General features: G+C 40.6%; 1 protein-coding gene across 1 annotated transcript; it reads right to left on the reverse strand.

The window, feature by feature from the left end:
• Positions 1–779: 779 nt before the first annotated feature.
• On the reverse strand, positions 780–15,884 carry NPY5R (neuropeptide Y receptor Y5). Its single transcript, XM_075930147.2, has 2 exons — positions 15,591–15,884; positions 780–10,395 (listed from the first exon to the last, which is right to left on the reverse strand). Exon 2 carries the CDS (start codon positions 10,384–10,386, stop codon positions 9,052–9,054), a length of 1,335 nt encoding a protein of 444 aa, XP_075786262.1. The 5' UTR covers positions 10,387–10,395; positions 15,591–15,884; the 3' UTR covers positions 780–9,051.
• Positions 15,885–23,032: the final 7,148 nt, after the last annotated feature.

Consider the following 23,032-nt stretch of genomic DNA (forward strand, 5'->3'; position numbering starts at 1 on the left):
CGCAGCGGGCAGCCTAGGGAGGCTGACGAGCACCCCAAAAAGTTTAACATCTGTGTCTTTGACCACTAGGACCGGGGTCCAGTTGCGGCGGGCAGCCAACAGGAAGAGCTTATTACACCTCAGATTTTGACTGCTAGGATACATGATCCCTTTGCAGCGGGCAGCCTAGGGAAGGCTGAGAGATGCCCCACGGATCTGTCCTCTGGAAGTGACACGATCCAAATGCCCAAGCTCTCCCTATACTGTCCCTTATGACCGGCTGGAGTTCTTTTAAATTGTGCTTGGTTCTGTTACAGCAACTGAAGGAGTCAGGTTAAAACTTAACCAGTTACAGGTTTATTAAAAAGGCTTATAAAGCATGTGGTTACAATGGATATTGCTCTACTTAACTGCTAGCAAATATAGATCTTAAAATGATTACAAAGGAAAAAGGAGGTTAGAAAATAATGGTACCAAGTATCAGCTTAATCTTTAAAGAGCTCTAATACTATGTATATACTTAAACAAAGGACACATACAGGTAAAATTTTTAACCCCTTCTATGCCTCTCGACTCCAGCAGGTCAGGCTGGGGTCGGTCCCTCAATTCCTCGGAAAGATGAATACGAGGTGGGCATCCGCATGGAACCTCGGGAGGTCAAACACCTAACCTGGCCAGCAGGTAGATGGCAGATCGACGCTCAGAGTGAGTGTGCTGCTGGACCCATCTTTGTACCCCTAGGGGCCCATATCCTCTTTCTTATCTAAGATGCCAAATTGTACTGGTCTGTTTTTGTGGCGCCAGCTCTTACAAGGGAGTTTCAAATAATTTACACTTGTAAGAGAGAGAACTAAATTAGGAGTACTGGACAGTCTTTGCTGGGTGGGAGATTCCTCCCCCCTGGACACGAGTGTGATTGTATCAATATGGGTTTCAGTCAAGGGCACTCCTCAGCAGCCTCTTGGTCAGCGATTAGTTTGACCACCCTCTTATCTCTGCTCACAGTTGTCCAGGGTCACTGGGTGAGCTGGCATATCTGGGCCTCCTGTCAAGGCTTTCAAAGATTATGCTGATTTTACTGCTCTGTGTGCCCTGTATGCTTCCAGGCAAGCAAAGATGGATGTTACAAGGGGGGGGGGGGGGTGTCCATGTCTGGCTACAATACATCAAAGCTTCCCAAAATTATAAAGGACCATGCCGCATGACCAGAGTGGTCTGACTGCTAAGTACTATTCCCCAAAGAGGAAGACTGCCCTATCACATCCTCACACAGAACACTCAGAAAATGTGGACCTAGATGACAGAGCTCACTTCCAAATAAAGTAAGCCTGACCACAGATCTCATCACTTTCAAAGCTAAATGCTAAACTCATTTATTTGAGTTAACTTTGTCAGGAAATTCTCCACACATGCTGATGCACAACAAACTCTCTCTCATATAGATAGGGAAAAAGAACAATTTCCTTAAGCTGGAGGATGCAGGGCTAACTGTTCTGTGAATCTCCTGATTTCAGCATTCTCTAGTGCTAGATTACAATATATAGCAGTCTAAATGGGGTAGAGGGTGGGAAACAAATTCATTGACTCCATCCTCACTTCAGAATAGGAAGGAAGCTATTTAACATTTAGAATCTGGAAGGCTCCCAGTGCTTCTGTGTATCTTATATAGTTGCTGTGGCAGCTTCTTGGGCTGAACAGAGAACTTTAGCTATGTATTTTATGCTTCCATTAATGTTCCCCAAAGTAGGGAGCTGAAAGGTTTTAATTGTGAAAATAGTTTTTCATCCAAACAAACCCAACAAAACAACAAACTACTGGAAAGTCTGAAAGGAAATAGCCTGGAAAAGGGAAGGAACTATTCCAATTTTCAACCATGTATCTGATTTCATGTTCTGAAATTCCTCTCACTAGAAGGCTCCAGAGTCAGAGATAAAGTTAATAAGATAAGTATTACCAGGCCCACCAACAGGGGGAGAGGCAAAGGGGGTAACTGCTCCGGGGCCCAGTGATTCAAAGGGGTCTGGGGCTCTGGCCAGTGTACTCAAGAGCCCTGGCCAGTGTGCTTTGGGTGGTGCTGAGGGTCAGCTGCCTAGGCCTGTCCCTTCCGCCTGAGGGCCCTCCCACCCCGTTGCAAGACCATGGAGTCAGGCCCTCTCCTCCCTTGCCCAGAAGTCTGAGTCTGTCAGCTCAGGTGAGTATTACACTTTGATTAAAATGTAAACCAGATCCTCAGTTGGTTTTGTTGCCATAACTTCAGAGGAGCTACATAAGTTGGCACTGACTGAGGATTTATCTGTGTTTTTCAAAGTTTTTCTCCCATGAAAGTTGGTTAATATATTTTTAAACATATTGTTCAGGCATCACCAACAGAGATACTTGTAGAATATTCACAGATGGCATAGTAAAAATGCTTTATGGAAAAAAAAAAGTTTACAGAAGGTAATACTCAGCTGCCACAAATAAACTAATAAAGGATATCACCATCAGAAATGGAAAATTATCTGCTTTTGTGGAGCCTGACTTTGGGGAAACTTGAATATTGAAGGAAAGACACTACTAACAGCTATGCAATAGACTTCTGGAGAGATAATGTCAGAAATATAATATTGTGTTAAAAGTAAGCTGACAATTGTTTGAAGTATTATAAAAGACTTCTTTTGCCTGAAATACCTCCCACCAACAAACACAATAAAAGAAAGATTTTGCCTCTTAGTTTGAAAAGTTTGAGTGAGACCACTGTAAAAACTACAAACGTGGTAGAAGGAGATGCTGTATATGGGAAATAGTTTCCTGAAACATGTTAAAGTTAACAGGAGGGCCATTTACAAATAGGAAAATGAAAACCAGAGACAGGACAAAGCTCTCTCTGTTAAGTAAGAGATAGGTTTAGTGAAAAGCTTAAGACCTTTTGACAAAGATTTGCCAGGACCAAGGGATTTTTGTTCATTTAAAATTATATAAATTGTAACCCATCATGAAAAATGGAATATATGCTAGAGGGCAGGGAGGGGGGAGGAGAGAAGGATGGTAGAATGGTATTGAGTTCTGTTTCTGGGAACAACAGACACTTGAGTTCTATTCCTAGCTCTGCCACAGATGCTCCACATGACCTTGAGTGAGTCACTTATGTCAGCTTTTCAAAGGTGGGTGGATGCCTCAAGTGCTTCTCAAAGGAGTTGAACACTGCCAGCTCCCACTCAACTAAAGGTTACTCAACACATCTGAAAAGCAGGCCGCTTATTTAGGTGACTAAATTTGGATTTAAATGCTTTAGTTTCAGCATCCAAATTTGAAATTTTGCCTTAGTCTTCTGGAGACAAACCAGTCCCTCCTGCACAGCTGTGGAGCTCCCCTGGCAGAGGAATCCATATGGTTTCCTTGTTTAGGGGACGCTGAGAGAGTCAGATTGGGAGAGGCATAGAGGAGGGATTCATACCCAAAAGGCAGTGTCTTCCTGCAAACAAGTACACAGGAAATTTGAGAGTGCAAAGGACTGGAGAAGTTGTTGCTATACAGGTATTCCTTTGAGCTATAAATTTTATAGATGGGCCTTAGGCCTTTATGCAGATGAGTTGCTGGTTTTCCTTCACAAAAGACTGACTTTTCCCCACAAAATATATAGGTTCAAAACTAACCTCCTTTCTTAGGTTTTTCTTGATGACGTCTATAAAATGAGGATAATACTTAGCCTATGAATCCCCCTGAGGAACTTAATTCATAAACATAAAGTGCTTAGAGATCCTATGGTGAAAAAATTGTAAAGAAATGTGAAGTATTATTATGATTATTATTTTATTATTAGAGAGGTCAGTTGTTACATTTGAATAGGGCTGTGAAATGATTAATAAAATTAAAAATCATGAGAGAAAATAGTAGTGATTAATTAGTTTTATTCACACTGATAAACAATAATATTTATTTAAATATTTTTTTATTTTTTCCAACATTTTCAAATAGATTGATTTCAATTACAGCACAGAATACAAAGTATATAATGCTCATTTTATATTATTTTTATTACAAATATTTGCACTGTAAAAAGAGAAACAAGAGTATAGACACAAATTTAAATAAAGCATTATTATTTTAATGAGTATCATCAGCATGAACATGTGTCATTTGGAATGATGGTTGGGAGGGGCATATGAATGCTTGGCATATTGGTCATGGACATACTTTACAACACTGGCTACAAAAGTGCCATGTGAATGCCTGTTTTAACTTTCAGGTGATTGTAAATAAGAAGTGGGAAGCAGCATCTCCCATAAATATAAACAAACTTGTTTAATGTAGCAATTGGCTGAACAAAATGTAAGACTGAATGGACTTACAGGCATTGAAGTGTTACATTGTTTTGATTTTGAGTGAAATTATGTAAAAAAACCTCTACATTTGTAAATTACACTTTCATGATAGAGATTACTCTCCTGTACTTGTATAAGGTGAATTGAAAACCTTTGGTTATCTTTTTACAGTATTATTTTTGTAATAAAAAATAAGTGAACACTGTATTCTGTGTTGTAATTGAAATTAATATATATAAAAATGTGGAAATACGTTTAAATTGGTTCCATATTATTTAACAGTGCAATTTTAAACTGCAATTAATTGCAACTAATCTTTAAAATCTAGTTAATTTTGTTCACGTTGATCAAGCAAGTTAACCGCAATTAACAGCCCTAATTTTGAGCATTAAATATGTAGTAAATTCAGGACTGTATCGAAATTGCAAATTAGCACTTTAACAGTGTATGTGGGAAAGGGGTTCCAAGTCCTGCTTGCAAGCTAGGGAGTTCTGTAGCAATGCATGCAAGCAGATTCTGTTCTGTCAGTACTAGAAAGAGTCAGCTTAGAGCAGGGCCGGCCTGAGCCATTCTTTTGCCCTGGGCAGCAGCCATCTATAGGGGGCGCCCGATCGAAGTGGTAAGGGGCGTTGCGCGCCTGGGCGCATGGCACCCCTTACCACTTCAATCAGTGCCCCCCATAGGTTGCCACCCAGGGCAGCTGCCTGACTCATAGACTTTAAGGTCAGAAGGGACCATTATGATCATCTAGTCTAACCCCCCGCACAGTGCAGGCCACAGAATCTCACCTACCCCCTTCTAGAATAATCCTCTCACCTATATCTCAGATATTGAAGCCTTCAAATAGTTTGAAGACCCCAAGATGCAGAGAATCCTCCGGCTGTGATCTGTACCCCATGCTACAAAGGAAGGCTAGCCCCTCCCCCCCCCCCCCCTTTAATCCGGCCCTGGCTTAGAGCAAGGTGGAGTAAGTTCTGTGTCTCTGCCTTAAAATCTGTCTACACTGCAATGGGCAACTCTGATTGCAGAATGTATAGGCATACCCAAGCATCAATCAAAGCTAGCTCAACTAACTGCACTGAAATCATGGCAGCATGAGTAACAGCTACTTGAGTGTGCAGCCAGGTTCGGGATGAGAGCAACTAGCTTGTGCAGCCATCCATTTGGTTGCAGCTTCACTGGTAGTGTGACTCAAGCTAGCATTGCTTTAGCCACAGCAAGAGTATCTAGGTTGAGTATCTCTACACCTGTTGCAATCCCATCTCCCGGCTATAGTAGAGACATACCCTTAGGGAGTAGCCTGATTTTTCTCTCTCTGATTTGGGGTTCTTGTAAGTTATCATTCTGAATTCTAAGAAATAAAGCAGTGTTATGGTGAAATCTGCTACCAAGATTATTTATCCAACTACTCTGTATCCTGCAAACTGGACAAAACACATCAATGATGAAATAGTGCCACAGTATACATCTAATTCCACACCAACCATTACATATAAGGCTGTCTGTGTTTAGTTTTGGTATCTTGCTTTTCTTCTCCCTGCTGATCAAAGAATGCCCTTTTAATGCCACCAGACTGAAATGTGAACTGGAAGAGAAAATGAGAAAGAGAGAGGAATTAATGGCTTAAAGCTCACTTTGTACCCCCACCTTTTGCCTCAGCATCTGTGCAAAGCCAGTTTGCCTGTGCTGAGTTAAGGCAGCCAGAAGCAATGAAATCAGATTTTGTTGAGGAAAATGCAGTTTAAATTGAGAAGAAAAAGCAACAGTTGCAGTAAGGAAGACTTAAGGGCAATTGGATTTTGAACTTTTTCCAAACACCAAAAGATTTGGCACCTATCTCAATAAGGAAGGACAGATATTTGCCATATATTTTCTTTGAGCCTGTGATGGGGCATCTTCCATACACTGGGCTCTAAGGAGTTACTAGACCTATTGAGAGGCTGTGCAAGAGGCAGACAATCAGATAATCAGTTGCAAGGAATAGCCAATAAGGGCCGGGTTGGCCCATATAAGAAGGCTGCAGGGCAAAGCAGTTTCAGTTACTCCCTAAAGCTAGAGGAGGGAGGGGGACTGGCTGCCTTGAGGGCAGCAAGCACCCCAGACAGAACAGTGCTGCAGACAGAGACCTGGGGAGTTCTTAGGTGGGCTGCAGAGATCTTCAGGCTGGAGTCCTGAGGCAGGACAAAGAGGCTGTATCTACACTCGTGGCTTCTTGTGCAAGTACGGCTGTTCTTGCGCAAGAATCTGCAGAGTGTCCACACTACCCACCCGCTCTTGCGCTAGTAAATTTACAGTACGGCATGGTAAGAGACGGATCCTTGCACAAGATCTACGCTCTTTTTTTAACAGGTGTAAGCCCTCTTGTGCAAGAAGGCAGTGTGGATGCTCGGCAGGGATTTCTTGCCAAGAAAGCCCTATGGCTAAAATGGCCATCAGAGCTTTCTTGCGCAAGAGAGCGTCCACCCTGCCATGGGAGCTCTTGTGTAAAAACACAGCTCACACATGGCAGTTGCGCAAGAAAGCGACCACAGACTTCTTGCACAAGAACACTTGCGCAAGAAGCTGTCAGTGTAGACATAGCCAGAGAGTGCTGGGTGCCACAGGGAAATGGCCTATGGAAAAGTACCAAGATGTTGGAGAGGACACACCATCTATTCTACAGAGTCCTAGTGCTGGGACATGGAGAGTGGGTGGGCCTGGGTTCCATCCCCCTTCCCCTGCCTTGCCACTGAGGAAATGGCCAATTGGCTGCAGAAACCACAGAGGAAAGTGGCACAGCCCCAGCAGAGTGTGATACTGTCTCCAGGAAGAGCGTGGCAGAGTCAGAAGTCTGGAGGCATAAGGGATCTGTCAAAAAAGGCTTTTTTTCTCCACAGATTCCCCCTCTAGACTGCCGCTTTTTGCTGACAAAGTGTTGAGTTGGCAAAACGTGGTGGCCATTTTTATGCAAATTAGGTGCGGGATATTTAAATCCCTGCCTCATTTGCAATGTCGACCTACCTAATCTGCATCCCTCTGCCAACAGAGGGATGCAGTCTAGACATACCCAAAGAGTCTGGAGTGAGGAAAGTCAAATGGTTTATTTTTGTGTCTGATATTTGTCCCATCTGTGACTGTGATTTGTTTTGTTTTTTGTTTTTTGTTTTGCAGGGTTTTCTAATTTATTAAACATGAAGAGAGAGGGATGTTGGTAAAGGGAGAAGGAAATGGGGAGGAAAAAGAAATAGAACAGATAGTGGACTGGGCAGAATAGCCTACTCCTTAGTAAAGGTCAGACAATGTGCCAGATTCTGCCACTCTTGATCACTTGGAGTCATACCTTACTCCACGTGTAGTTTAATTCATTCCAATGGTGTTAATTGTGGAACAGTGTATTTTTCAGTGTCAGGGAGGCAGAACCTGATCATTTGAACTTAAAACAGATGCAGGCACTAACTTGTTCACAGAGATACCGGGGATAGCAAAAAGTCAAAGTGGGCTCTTAAAATTAAGCAGGCACTGACTCCACTAATTGGCCCTAGTGTCTGCTGCTTGGATGCCTCAGGCAGTATTTGTTATCTGAAAGATCACAGAATTCTCCAAAAGAACAGACACTCTGTAGAGAAAAAGGAATCATTTACTTTCATGAGGGAAAAAATGTTTCTTTCTAGTTCTTCTTTTTTCTCTTGTGATTTGCTCTCTCAGGGCACATCTATGCAACAGGGCAAAAGTCAAATTAAAAAGTCATCATTTGCATAGCTGAAGTCAGAATAGCTTAATTCAGTTTTTGACGCTGGCTACACAGCAGGAAGTCAAAAGAAGAACACTCTTCCTTCAACTTCCTTTATTCCTCGTGAAATGAGGGTTATAGGAATTGGAGTAAAAAGTCTTCCAGCTTGACATTATTTTGAAATATCTGCTTGCTGTGTAGATGCGCATTTTGTTATTTTGAAATAATGTCTGTTATTTCAAAATAATGATGCTGTGCAGATGTAGCCTCAGGGATTAGTGGACAGACTTAATTCTGATTCAAAACATACTGTTATTGGAGGGAAGTCATGAAAGTAAGGACAGACATTCTATCTATGTTCAGGTCAAGTTGAAAATCATATGAAATGACAGGACACCATAAAATTATCAGAAAAAGGATAAATTATGCTAACTAAATCCAGAAGTATGAAAACAATTTATAATACAGTGGTTATCCACACAGTCATCCAAGTGAACAAGACCATCTGTAAAGAAGTGGCCAAAAAAGTGTTAGTATCTGGCAAATATAATAGAGAGGTGTTATCTGGACTGGGCGTATCGATAGCAAAGAAAAATATAAATTTGTTCTAATCACATCAAGCAATAAAAATTTATTTTAATTGGTTAAAATAGTCTGATTCATTTTAAATGATATTTAGCAATAATTGCTTACTATAGCTTCATGAGAGATGGCTAGACTAATTTCTTACATGAATTGTGAATTCACAGTTGAGATATTTACAATATACAGCTGAAACATTTCATTGAACTATTAAAATGATATTATAGTTTTGTACAGTAAACATGATTTCTTCCATATAATAGGTAAACAAAAGACAATTATAATCTACCTGTGTATTTCTGTGTACACAAGAGGCATGTATAAACCATTCAGACCTAGAATTAACCATTCACACTTATAGCTACTAATCATTGCTAGCCACAATTGATTCACACCTAAAACTGAATAAAGTCTTGTATACTTCTGTATGCTTATAGACATAACATTGTTTTATATTTTAATGTTGAGGCTTTAAAATCATGATATTTGATAGCATGGAATAAGAGACATCAAATCAGCTTTTATGCCATTGTTAAGGAACCCATATAAGATGGGATTCAGGCAACAGGACATCATACCCAGTAAGTGACATATGCAGTATACTAATTTAAAATGCCTATTAGAAATCAGATTGGCATTAAAATCAGTAACAACGTGAAAAAGATGAAGAGGCATCCAACTGACAGCAAAAACTAAAATCAGCAGTGTCAGTCTGCAGAAAGCCCTCCGAGATCTTGTCTTAACTCGAGTCATGGATCGGGATACTGTGATCATGTCTTGCATCTCTGAATTTTCTTCTGGTTTCATCTCAAAGCAGATTGGCACCCCTGGAATGAACTTACTTGATGAAGAGAGCTGGCTTTTCTCTGTACTTGAGGTTTCTGGGAGTTTTCCAGAATTATTCTGATGATTCCGTACAATAGCTGGCATCACACTTGCAGTCTTTTTACTATACCTTTTTCTGTGTTGTCTGACACATGTACAGCTCCATCTAGAACTGCTGGAGAGTTGCACCTGAGACCTGCAACTCTTGGGTGGATGAATTGTCAGGTTTATCATCTCATTTTCTTCAAATTTGCTTTCCTTGTTTGACAATCTGGAATTTACGCTCCTGCAGACGCTGGTATGACTTATAGTTAAACAAACCAAAGGCAATATATACTGCATGAGTAATAAAGAAATCGTAAAGGCAATTCTATATGAATCAGATGGCCATGATTCGATGCAAAAATGTCTGCTGTTCAGTGCCTCTAAATTAAGGGTTTCATGGAGATCTACAATTTTGTGGAAAACTGGCAGAGGGGAGCAAATTGTACAACCAAAAGCCCAGATAGTTGCTATTAAGAAATAGCCATGTTTTGATGTTAAATTGCTAGAAAGGGGATTTTTTATCATGCGGTATCTGACAATAGCAATGGATATTAACATTAAAGTTGAAACCAGAACTGACACGCATTGGAGAAAGGGCATAACATGGCACATGATTGCTCCAAACATCCACTGATCAAGCAGGACAGATGTTAATGTAAAAGGCGAACAAAACAGTACAACTAAAATGTCAGAAAAGGCTAAGTTTCCAATGAGAATGTTTATTATTGTGTTCTGCTTGTGTTTCATTAGAGCCATCAATATAAGTAGATTTCCTATGAATCCAGCAAGACTTATAAATGTATACAGCCCAATCAGAAAGTACTGTAAGTCATCTACACTGCTCTTATAGTCCTCCCAGGCAGAAAAATCAGAACTCTTGATAGTAGCAGAGCTGTTCTCCTGAGTAAGCGTTGTGTTATAGTCTTTGAGTTCTAAATCCATATTACAGTCCTGCTTAGAATCAGAAAGAAGTTAATTAGCAACTTCAGAAATGATGATATTGGTGTTAATCAGAATTTAGAGAAACAGCCATTTTTTTTATTCTTTCATTGCATTTACAAGTGTAGTAATATTATACTTTGTCCTAAATCCAGCATAATTATAAACCCTCACCAAGTAAGTTCCATAGATCTTAGCATGTGTTATAGTCAGACTATGTCCCAGCCCTTGGATCCTCATATTTTGGACTTACTATTTGAAGTGTGGTGCAGAGGATGTAAGCAATTAACAATGGAAAGATTGTGGACCCTTTTATTCATGAGTGACCAGCTATTTACCTAAGTAGTCCCTCTAGAGTCAATGGGACTAGTCATTTGAGTAACTGCTCACCATTGTGAATAAGGAGTTCATAAGCTGGCTCTGTGCAATAATTACACCATCCATATAATATAATTAGGGTACCTATTTCTGTCACATGATGACAGATTGTACCAGGGGTGCTTACAAATGCATTTGTTCCAGCATTATTCCCTATTTTCACTAGTAAAGGAATATTTCAGAAAGTGTCACATTATAATGGCCACTCATAGTTCCACAGAATTCAGTTCTCACTGTGACAATTTTTGAATTGCATAGCTGTCATACTCAAGTTAATCTCCTTACTCTGGAAAATAGTATTTAACACACATTTACTAAAGGTAGAGCCAAGTCCTGCAGAGCTCACTGAGTTAGTGTTTTTGTCAGTACAGGTGAAATTGAGGTTTCTAGGTTAATGCAGGTAGTCAGATAAATCCTAGCAAATCTCCTTTTTATAATAATGGAATCAGTGAAATTCCAGCATCATTGCAACAATGCAGTTTGTTCTGTTATAAATTATTAACAACAACAGAATCATCAGAAACCTCCTCTGGATCCTTCCTTGCCTGCTCTAGCAACTAAGAGATTGAAGTCTAGTGTGTATATACTACTTGATGATGCTTGGTGTCATGAAGATCAAGGGAGTTGTGTTTACAGAGTTCTTGTACTATGACTAATGATTTCCTCAAAAGCCACTTATGGTGGCCTTACTGCTTCCTCTTGTTTCCTGTTCCATGCACATTAGGTGTACAGCCTGCTTTTTTTACAATCACGGTAATGTGCACAGTGTCATTGTAGTGTGTGCTCATAGCCTGTTACAAGACATCTTGTAAGTGTTCAAGGTCCAGCCAAGTATCCCTAGAAGGTTAGTTATTGCACAGAGCAGTAGGAATGTCCACTGATGTTTTGTGCTTTGTGGTTACAATAATGGGCTGTTGAAGACATCTGTGTGTGCACTGAAACTGTACTCATCCCAGTATCAAACTGCCTTAGAAGTCTGGAATCTCCCATTTAGACCCTTTGATAAATACAATGCAGCTCTCTTATAGAAAAAGATGGACTACAAGGAAATCTCACTCAGTTGTGCAGGAGGGGGAGAAGAGAGGGAACTTAGCTGTCTCCAAAATTGATACACTGTGGAACCAGACCCAGTATATCCTTCATTTTAGCTAACTTCTGTTGTCAGAGGAAGTATATTTAGTTTTGCCCCCAAATGTGTGCATATTTGAATTAATTATAAAAACTAATTTTGCTGCTCTCACTTGTGGGTTGATGTTCCCTTTTTTATTTCTTTTTGAGAGGTCATGAACAAAACTGATGTGGTACTCCTACTTAAGAATGAAGAAAGAGAATTGTCAGTACCAGCTGTGGGAGAGTGGTATAACAGTGGAAAGAAAGAGACATTTGGGCTGGTTTATACCTTAAAATTAGCTCAAACTAGCAATATCTCTCAGGTCTGTGAAAAATGTCATGTCTTGTGTGATGCAGGTAGGTCAACCTACACTCCACTATAGATGCAGCTAAGTCAACAGAAGAATTCTTCCCTCACCTCTTGGAGGTGGGGGAGAGGTAGTTTTATGACAGAGACTGAAAAAACACTTTTGCCACTGTACAGGTTGAACCTCTCTAGTCTAGCATCCCTAGGACTCGGGGCTGAACCAGAAAATTAGCTGAACCATGGAAGGTCAATATTGTTTAGCAGCATTACCAACAACTTCCACTGCTTACTGAGCTGTTAGAAGACATCTAGGGGTAAATTAGAGCTAAATAACAGCATAGAACACTGAGAGCCAGGACTGGTGGCTGTAAACAAACTTTATGGGACTGCAGAAAACTTGGCTGCACCCATGATAACTAGACATCCACGTAACTAATATCATGCCAGACCAGGGATATTGCTGGACCAGAGTGTGCCAGACTAGAGAGGTTCAATCTGTAGTAAGTTTTTATGCTTCAGCTTTGATACCTTAGTGCTTGTACTAAATATGTACCCAGAGCCAACATGGATGCACCAGTTCTCCATGCCTCTCCCAGAGATAGTGATTCATTACATATATTGGAACTGGTGGGTATTTTACTAAGCTTGGGCCACAAATGTTGTTTGTTGTACTGCACTGGGGCATGCTAGCCATGCAAAAATGAGGGATTGGGGATGGTTTTAGAAATGACTCAGTAAGAAGGCAGTTGCCAGGTTCTACTGGTTTCTCATCTGACTCCCAACACTTACACATGTCTTCAGCTTGAGTAGTTGAATGAAACTGAAAATGCTTTCCTACCATAATGCTGGTTTTCAGTCCACAATCACACAGTAACATGCTATTGATATCATTTGGACTTTTGTGCTTACTGAGGCTTCTCTCTTGCTGATTGGTATTAGCAGCAACTTCTACTGCTGGAATTTCTTTACCATCTCTGCTCCTATTCTTTTCAATCCCATGCATTATGAGATTTTCAATATGACATAGATTCCTGGGTGCCAGTTACTTTTAAAAATGGGACTTTGGCTCTTAAGTCACTATGGTGCTTTTAAAAATGTTTCCCTTAGTCATATTTAAAGTGAGGGCCTTACCTGATTAGTGACTGTAAAAACAGTGTCTTGTAGTTCCGTATTTTCTCAATGGTTTCCTATCATCTTTGCTCTATAGTCACCATTAAATATGTAAATATACTATGAGGTAGGAAAATGTATCATGAACATCTTAATGACGTCTTCCTGAACCAGGTTCATCATCTATGTTCAGCTGATGAATCTTAATTTTCATCTTTCCTTGAACACCTTAGTAAAATTGGTTCTCCTATGTTATGTTTTCAGGAAGATTTTGGGGGATAGGAGGTTGTTTTTCTGTAGCCATTTAAACTGATCTAAAGCCTTAAAATGGCACAAGGAACTAAACTACTATCCACTCTCAATTGAGTTTAAGATATAAGGTCATCTAACTTTACTTTGGTTTAACATGTCTGAAGTGGATTATATTCATTATTCCACTTTAAGGCATGTGATTTTTGTAATAAAAAGAGCAAAAAATCCATAAGTCATAATTTTGGAGGATGAAAGATTTTGGTGTAAGCTTGCAAACTTGTCTCTCTCACAGTTAGTCTAGAAAAAATATATTAACTCGCCCACCTTGTCTCTCTAATATCATGGGACCAACTTTGCAAACACAATGTTAAACATGTACAGTTAAGCACCCAGAAGCTAGGAAACATAAAAATTGAATACAATAACTTTAATGCTGCCCTATTGTATATGGGTCTTATAATAATCCATAATTACTTAATCTTTGGCTAAAATAGAAAACACTGAAATACGTAATCTGATCAAAAAGTCATATAATTACAGAATATGTCATAATGCCCATACACAACAAGGTAGTGTTATAGAATTATAGAATCACAGAATACTAGAACTGGAAGGGACCTCAAGAGGTCATCGAGTCCAGTCCCCTGCCCTCATGGCAGGACCCAGTACCATCTAGATCATCCCTGATAGATGTTAAGGAAGTGCATTCACAAAAAACACAGATTCCAATTATTAGAACTAGTAAATTCAACAGTTAACTTCAGTTTAAGAACCTTTGAGCTCTGAAAAAAGTGACAGAGCCCTTTAAAAGTCCACAAAAGTGCTTTATCATATGTTAATAATGAAATATTACTTCTTGTGCTTAAAGTAACATTGTTGATAAAAAGATCATAAATATTACAAAATTGTCTGGAAAAATTTCCACAGTGGGCAAATAATCAATTCATTAAAATGGGATTATGCCTCCAAATTTAAAGCAATATGATATAATACAAGGTAATAAATAGCTTGCTGATCTGAAAAGTAAGCTTAACATATTAAAGTGTATGCTACTGAGCACACAGAGTAACTGTAACAAACTTGTGATAAACAACCAAACACAGGCTGAAGACCTTACAAGTTCAGTTATGTAATGCACTCTACTTTATTTGTCTAGAGAGAGGCATTTTGGATTGTGCCAACTAATAGAGTATATTGTGTTTGTCCTCCAACCAACCATCTGCAGTATACTATTAGTTACTTAGACAACATCCTAATTTCATTAAGCATACATTTCATTGAGCATAAATTCCAAGTGATCCTCAGTAGAGTATTGCCAAGGTATCACTGGTTAAAAATAAAAGGATTTATTTTAAAGATTCACAGAGCTAGAGATGGCAAACACGTGCTCCTTCCAGGGGGGGGGGGGCATTTCTCATATTCTGTTAGCAAGTAGGAGGTAAATTAGTCATCAAAATTTAAAACATGACTGCCAGAATATGTATATTTAAGGGGCATTACATTAAGTATAATTCAACAATGTGGGAGGTTTACGGTAATATTTACTTCCGTTTCAAGGCTACTGAATTACACTCTCGAAAAGTGCTTCATTCGATACTATGTGCTCTAAAAAGCATTTGCTCTGTATTCCAGCAAAGCGAACGCGACTATAACTAAGGAGCAGAGATTCCCCTCTAGCAGCCTGGCTCCTGAATTGCACCTGGCTCCGTTCAGCGTGGAGCCAGACCCGCTAGGATGGCTTTGGAGCGGCCCAGGTCGGGCAGTGCCCGGCGGCGGACTGTGCGCCACAGGTGCTCTGAGCCGCCCGCGGGTGATGCAGGCGCGCGGGAAGCGCCCCCCTCGCAAGCGATTCCCCCGGGAAGCAGAGCGCGCGCGAACTTCTCGAGCGCAGCTGACGGGCCGGATCCGCCTCCCTTAGCTCGCACTGGGAACTTGCCTTGTGGTGCCGCGGGCTCGGGGCCCTCACCCAGCCCCTGCTGCAGCCGCTTTTCCTCCCGCTCCCTCACCGCGCCCCGCTCGCCAGCTGCGGGGCTGGGGCTTCGTACAGTACCTGCCGCCTGCGCCTCTGCCTTCAGCGCCCGCGGAGAGTCGGGCGAGGCCCGGCTGCTCTGTCGCCCGACGCCCTGCAGCGGAGGGAGGAGGCAGCTCGAGGGACCCTGCTCCGTGGTCCGCGCTGCTGGGGAGAGGCGGTCCCGCCCCAGGGCTGCCTGCTGCATGGAGCAGGGGCGAGCTGGGGACTGGCGCTGCTCTGCGGGGGAGACTGCAGCGGCCCCAGCCCAGCTCCTCTCCGCGCTGCTGCCCGGCTGCCTCCCTAGCCCCACCGCGCGCCTAACTCCAGCCCCCCTCGCGCTCCTCGCTCCTTCTCCAGCCCCCTCCCCGGTGACTTCCTCTTAAGGTGGCCGGGGGCTTGCGGCTCACCTGGCTCACGCTGCTCGCTACAAGCAGCCCAGCCCAGCGCCGAGACCAGCAAGATCTTGTCGGAATCCGGAGTCACGCCACTGCGCTCGGTGGAGTCACTCCGCATCGCTTCCTCCCTGTGTAACCGATCACAACCTACCATGCGGTGCCCTTTACATCCGACCGACAGTACTAAATGCAGTGCAGTGTCTGCATCCTCCCGAACCAGCGATCGGCAACGTGAACTTACTGGATAGGAAAGTTACATTAATTGGCTGGATTTAAGGACATCTTTCTTCTCTCTCCCCGCCCCAGCCAATAATGTTCCTGTAGTTCACGTTTCTGATCGGCGAGTGCCATAGGATCCAATGGCTTATCGATGTTTTTAATGGAGAATTTATGTCCATTAACCGTACTATCCCAAAGTCATCGGAGATGCTTTGCTAGCAGGCAGTTTATCGCTGCTGGAAGCCTAGAGAAAGAGTAAAGAGCGATGAGGCGTTTTGTACGAACCATTGCCTCGGGCGTGGGTCTGATTAGATCCTTTGTCTGACAAGAGTGGGCGTTGGGGTGTAAGAATGGGTGATGAGAGGATCAGGGTGGAGAAAAGTATCAGACCCCTTGAATCCGTCTCTAGGCGAACCCCCAGGGACCGAGAGGGAAGAATTCTTGACACATTGACTAGCCTGTCAGTTTTTAGGTTCCTGGGAGTGGAAAGGGGCAGATGGATCCGCATAGCTTATAAAAAGCGATATACTTACTATTTTTAAAGATAATACGTGATTTAATTTCGGTCGGATTTAGCAGACAGTAGTAAGCATACAATTCTCTTTTAGTTTGGAGATGCAAAAAACAAAGTCAAATAAGGTTAACTGGACATCTACCTTTTAATTGAAAAAACAGATAAGCCAAGTTTTGCATGCAATTGTGCACGTACTACCAGCTCCAGCTCTGCTGTTTATGGAAAGTGTTCCAACTTTGTATTACCTGGATGTTGCTTCCCGACCCAGTGATCAGGGCTGTTTATCTTCTTCCTGTATTTGCCAGAGTGATATTTGTAAAATGTAAGGACTTTCTATTTTCCTGATAGATCTTTATATACTCTGCGATTTGGTATTCCAGATAGCCCACAGATCACAGCCATTGGTCTATTTCAGCAGACGCTCTAGAATCAAGAGAGAAGCTAAACGAATATGAAATAGGTCAGAAGCCAACAAATCATTTTGAGCCTCTCTCTTAGGTTTTACCTTCATATGTGCATGCAGAGCAGAGAGAGGGAATGGATGCAAGCAGCTATTTTAAAAAATGATATATTTTTAGGTATAAAAATGGCAGATCAATCCTGGTCATGTAACTATTAAATAGGGCCAAAGTTGAAATGTTGTAATGTGGAGAATACGAAAATAAAAAGGAGAGGGTTACAAAACTGTCTTCAAAATAAGAACATCCTTGCTAAGAAATAACAAAGGCTGGATCTAGTTCTTGTTAATGTTAATGGGATTTTTTTTTTTTTGCCATTCTCACTTGTCAGAACAGGATCAGGCCTAATTCAATTTATGCATTCAGAGTAAAATCCATTGTACATGCAAAAATCCTGAGTAATCAGTCTCTGTGTGGTTGGAGTGGAGTGGGGTTTCAGAAGTGAAATCCAGTCCCACAAGCAATGACGTGAGTTGGGGATGCCCCAAACTGCCCCCTTTCCCTTCACACATTGCTCTTTGCTGGTCATTTTAGTACAAGTTTTTCATCAGTCTCTGAAATGTCTCCTTCACGCTGCGGGTATATTAAGATCTTAGGGCTGCCTAACTTTTAGGGGTGCTGAGCTCTAAGAGCTCCAGTTCAAGTCAATGTCTGCTTAATGTCTCTGACAGTCAGGCCTTACATTAGTAATTGTCAGAAATTTCAGGCATACAATTACTCTGAGTCAAATCCTATTGTTATTACAAAGTCTGATATTAGTGTAGCAGTCACATTTTGAAAATTTGGAATGAATTAAATAATTACAACTTTATGATTTCTTCTAATGTATAAGAAAGTTATATACAGTACCTCTGCTGTTTGAAAATGATGCTTTCCACAGGACAACACGACTGACCGTCCCATTTTCTCCCTACTTCCTTCTCCTCTGATTCCCTCCAAAATGAATGTATTTAAAAAAAAATCTACAGGTTATTTGTGCCTCCATTTCTGTTCTTTTCCCTTTCCAAAAAGTGCAAGCCAGATTCCTTCCTTATATAAAACAATTAGGGATGAGCATGGAGAGCAGTGGGAAGGGGGATTTGTAATCTCCAGTTATGACATTTGTGCAGCTTAAGCCAGATGTGTCAGAGTGAACTGGCATAACACATGGCAGAAACCATAGAAGTAATCATTTTACTATCATCAGCATTATATGCATGATACCGATGGCATCATAGGTGTTAACTGGCTGAAACTGGGAAGATGAACCATGTGGGAACTTGAGATCTAGTCTTGCTTCCTTTGAACTCACTGGAAGCAGAACTGAGCCAACAGTGAAGGAGCGAATGACTAGATGGATATTGTACCTCTTCATAGTCCCCTGAATGCTAGATTTGCCTTGTGCTTGTGTGATTTGTATCCTCTTTCCCCATTGAGTGCTAAGGTTCATAATAGTGTGTTGTGAAATTCTAGTATTCCCATTGATTTTAGTATTGTAGTCAGGGACTGTGGGTCTAAGTTCCCTCTGCTGAGCCTGCTGCTAGCTATCCAACCCCTCAGGATGGTTAATGAAACCAGCTGGGTCACAGCAGAATAACCTTGGCTGCCGGTCTGCCTTTAAGTTTAGCAAAAGCAGTAGTTTACAGGCTTCCATCCCATGCTGGAATACATGGCAATGAAATGGTAGTTAAGGAAGTGAAAAATGCTTAAAAATGGAGACAATTTGAAAATGTGAAGAAATGAAAATGTGACTTCTTTGAGTTAGCAGGAATTTAAAAGTTTAGTTAAAAAGAAATTTAAAATTTAATGTCAGGAATTATGGATGAAGAAGAAAAGATGACGATTCAATCAAGTACATGGCAAAAAAGAGGAAAATTAGCTGCTTCAAAGATATGAAATGATCAGTGAAGTACTCACATTTGGATCATTAACTGGTCACTGTAGCTAGAATAATAGTGTATATTTATTGAATAAACACAAAGATGAAACATGGAATACATAGGATTAAAGAAAGAGTTGGTGACTCGACATGGGAATGCAGAGAGTCTTCCTAGGAAAGGAAAACTCACTATGAAGATTTCACAAAAAAGGCTTAAATTCAGCTTGTGCTATCTATCATGGAGCTTCATTGAATAGTTTCAAACTTGTGGAAGCACTGGCACCTCTTTCAGGACTAAAATCCTGAGCCCTGCTATACCTTGCAGCTCAGAAGCCTGAAGGCCCAGCACACCCTGTGGGCCTGCCACCCTGAGTCCTTGCATTACCTGTCCATAGGGCTAAAGTCTCAAACTTTGGTGCTACCCTCTATGGGGCTAAAGCCCCAGACCTGGCATTCTCCCCTCATGACTAAATCCCTGAGCCCCAACAACCTCTGCTCATGGAGTTAAAGCTCTGAGATCCCCTGCCCTGCAGCTGAATCCTTGAATGGGGAAAGTGTATGTATGGGGAGAAGGATACAGGAAATAATCTGAGAATGTAAGGCCTGCTTCAGATGCTATAAAGTGACAATATGCCAAGTGAGATTTAGTGACAGTATCAGAAGAGTGAGATAACATTAAAAAACCCTCTTCTAATGTTTTAAGGGTACAGAGCAGGCTAAGGGTATGTCTACACTACCCCCCTAGTTAGAACTGGGGGGGGGGTAATGTAGTCATACGGAGTTGCAAATGAAGCCAGGGATTTGAATTTCCCGGGCTTCATTTGCATAAAGCCGGCTGGCGCCATTTTTAAATGCCAGCTAGGTCGGACCCTGTGCCGCGCGGCTACACGTGGCACGGACTAGCTAGTTCGGATTAGGCCGCCTAGTTCGAACTAGGGGGGTAGTGTAGACATACCCCATGAGATAAGTGACCTGAATGTACAAGGAATATAGTAGGTGACAGTTATGGACTCACTAATACATAGTTTCTATGGCAAAAAGGGATGATTATAAATATCTAGTCTGATCCTCCATTTAACACAGATCACAAAAATAATTTCTAGAGCTTCTTTGTCTCTTAAACACATCTATTCTTGATTGTTACACCTTATTTCCAGTCTAAATATGTTTAGCTTCAATTTCTAGCTTATAGATCACATTATACTTTTCTCTGCTAGACTAAAGAGCTCAGTATCAAATATTTGCTCCCCATGTGGGTATCTATAAACTGCAATCAAGCCATCCCTTAACCTTCTCCCGTTAAGCTTAATAGATATGAAATGATCAGTGAAGTACTCACATTTGGATCATTAACTGGTCACTGTAGCTAGAATAATAGTGTATATTTATTGAATAAACACAAAGATGAAACATGGAATACATAGGATTAAAGAAAGAGTTGGTGACTCAACATGGGAATGCAGAGAGTCTTCCTAGGAAAGGAAAACTCACTATGAAGATTTAACTACCTTAAGTCTATCACTATAAGCCATATTTTCCATTTTTTTAACCATTTCATGGACTCTTCTTTCCAATTTATCAACATCATTCTTGAATTGTGGCCACTAAAATGGCACACAGTATTCTAGAAACAATGGTGCAAGGGCCAAATACAGAGGTAAAATAACCTCTCTACTTCTACTCAAGATTCCTCAGTTTATGCATTCCAGGGTTGACATAGATTTTTTTGTCTGTAGCGTTGCACTGGGAACTCATGTCCTGCTTATTAGTCATAACAATCCCCAAATCTTTTTCAGAGTCAACGTTTCATTGTTTCCCGGGATTGAGTCCCTCTATTCTGTAAGTATGACCTACATACATTCTTTGTTCCAAGATGTGTACATTTACATTTATCATTATTAAAATGTACATTGCTTGCTTGTGCCCAATTTACCAAGTGATTTAGATCACTCTGAATCAGTGGCTTATCTTCTTCATTATTTACCATTATTCCAATGTTTGTGTCGTCTGCAAACTTTATCAGTGATGGTTTCATGTTTTCTTTTGGGTAGTTAATACAAATCAATTCTTGGGGAAACCCACTGGAAATAGACCTTCTCAGCAATGATTTCCCATTGACAGTTATTCAGTTAGGCATTTTTAAACCATTTAATGGGTGCCATGTTCATTTTATATTTACCTAATTTTTTAATCAAAATATCATGAGTACCAAGACAAATGCCTTATAGAAGTCTAAGTATATTATATCAACACTGTTAGCTTTATCAACCAAACTTGTAACCTCATCAATATATCAAATTATTGTGACAGGATCTACAAACCCATACTGATGTGCCTCTCCTTACCCTTCTTTAATTCTTCATTTATCAAGTCCTATATCAGCCACTCAGTTATCTTGCCCTGGATCAATGTCAGCCTGACAGGCCTAAAATTACTCAGGTCATGCTGTTTATCCTTTTTGAAAATTGACACGTTAGCTTTCTTTCAGTCTTATGGAACTTCCCCATCACACCAAGACTTATCGAAAATCAGCATTAACAGTCAAGCAAGATACTCACCTAGCTCTTTTAAAATTTGTGAATGCAAGTTATCTTGATGTGCTTGTTTAGACATTTTTAACTTTAGAAACCTCTGTTTACTAAAGATACTATTGGAATGGAAAAATAAGACCATACGATAAAAGTGCATTATCTGTCCCATACCTCAAATACAGAATAGAAATATGTATTGAGTACTTCTGCCTTTTCTGCATTATCATTGACCATTTTACCATATCCATCTAATAATGGACAAACAGCATTGCCAAGATTCTTTTTTGTTCCTATTATTTTAAAAAACCCTCCTTATTGTCCTTAACTCTGCTGACCACAGAGTTCTCCTTGTGTTCCTTGGCTTCCCTTTTTAATTTGCTACAATTCCAAATGTCTCCATATGTGGGATTATGGTTTGTTGGACATATCATAAGAATGAGTCTGCTTCACCATAAAGCATAAGAAGTTGTTACTTGATGTTCAGTGCTTATTCCTGAAGCTGTAATTACCTTCATGTCTGCCTTACACCCAGCCTTGTTCCTGTCTGGTTTCAGCTTGCCACAGCCTTGTTCTGACCCTTGGCTTGTCTCCTGGCTCCATCGCTGACTCTTGGCACTGACTCTTGGTTCCAATTTCTGGGCTGGCATCCAGCTACCACTAGATCCTGGTCCCTGTCACTAATAGGGGGGAAATAAAGCTTCATCACAGCAAAAAGTAGTATTCAGTCCTATAACAGAATGCATATAATTTAGTTATTAAAATAATAGAGTTTGCTGTTGTTGCCATTGAAGCCTGTGGCAAAGCCTTGTAATACTCTAACGATAATAGGGCTAGGTTCAATAATACTAGTGATTCTTTATATATGAACAATGCTCAGGTGTGCAACAAAAACCTTGTAGAGATATGAAAATAGATGAATATACTCATTATTGCAAATGAAAACAAAAGAGAGTTTAAAAAATCCTTACAAAAAGTGACATGTATTGAACTAAAGGATGATTTGTGTAACATTTGTGCTGCACTATCCGAGCATAACAAAATGAATACAGAGAGAGTCACCACCTTAATTTTGATGTTTTCTTTCATACAGACTTTACAATATTTTGACATATAAAAATAGTTATTAATTTATGGAGTGGTCTATAGGCAAGCCAGTAATACTGTTTTCCTAATGGCTCTATAACAGATATTGCTCCTCCCTCAATGTTAAATTATTATTTTATGAAAGGTGATTATCTTTTATCTGTTCAGTACTGTTTTTCTATGTAGGGTTTGCATACTGTGTGTTTTGTTTCAGAAAGTCAGTTACTAAAAATTAACAATAATGTTTGCAGTTCATGTTGCTTTTTGTGTACTGAGATTATGTACTTCCCAGAGAAGTTATTTTAGTATTCTTGTGTCCTCTCCATGGTTAGCAATAAGGAAGAGCTACTGGGAGGTTATTTGACCTTCTTGTGATCCAGGGAGATTGAGCTGGAAATTGCTGAGACTAGAAAAATATAGTTA

The sequence above is a fragment of the Pelodiscus sinensis genome, chromosome 4 (genome assembly GCF_052426305.1).
Source record: "Pelodiscus sinensis isolate ZL-2025 chromosome 4, ASM5242630v1, whole genome shotgun sequence".
In the NCBI taxonomy this organism is placed as follows: Eukaryota; Metazoa; Chordata; order Testudines; family Trionychidae; genus Pelodiscus; species Pelodiscus sinensis.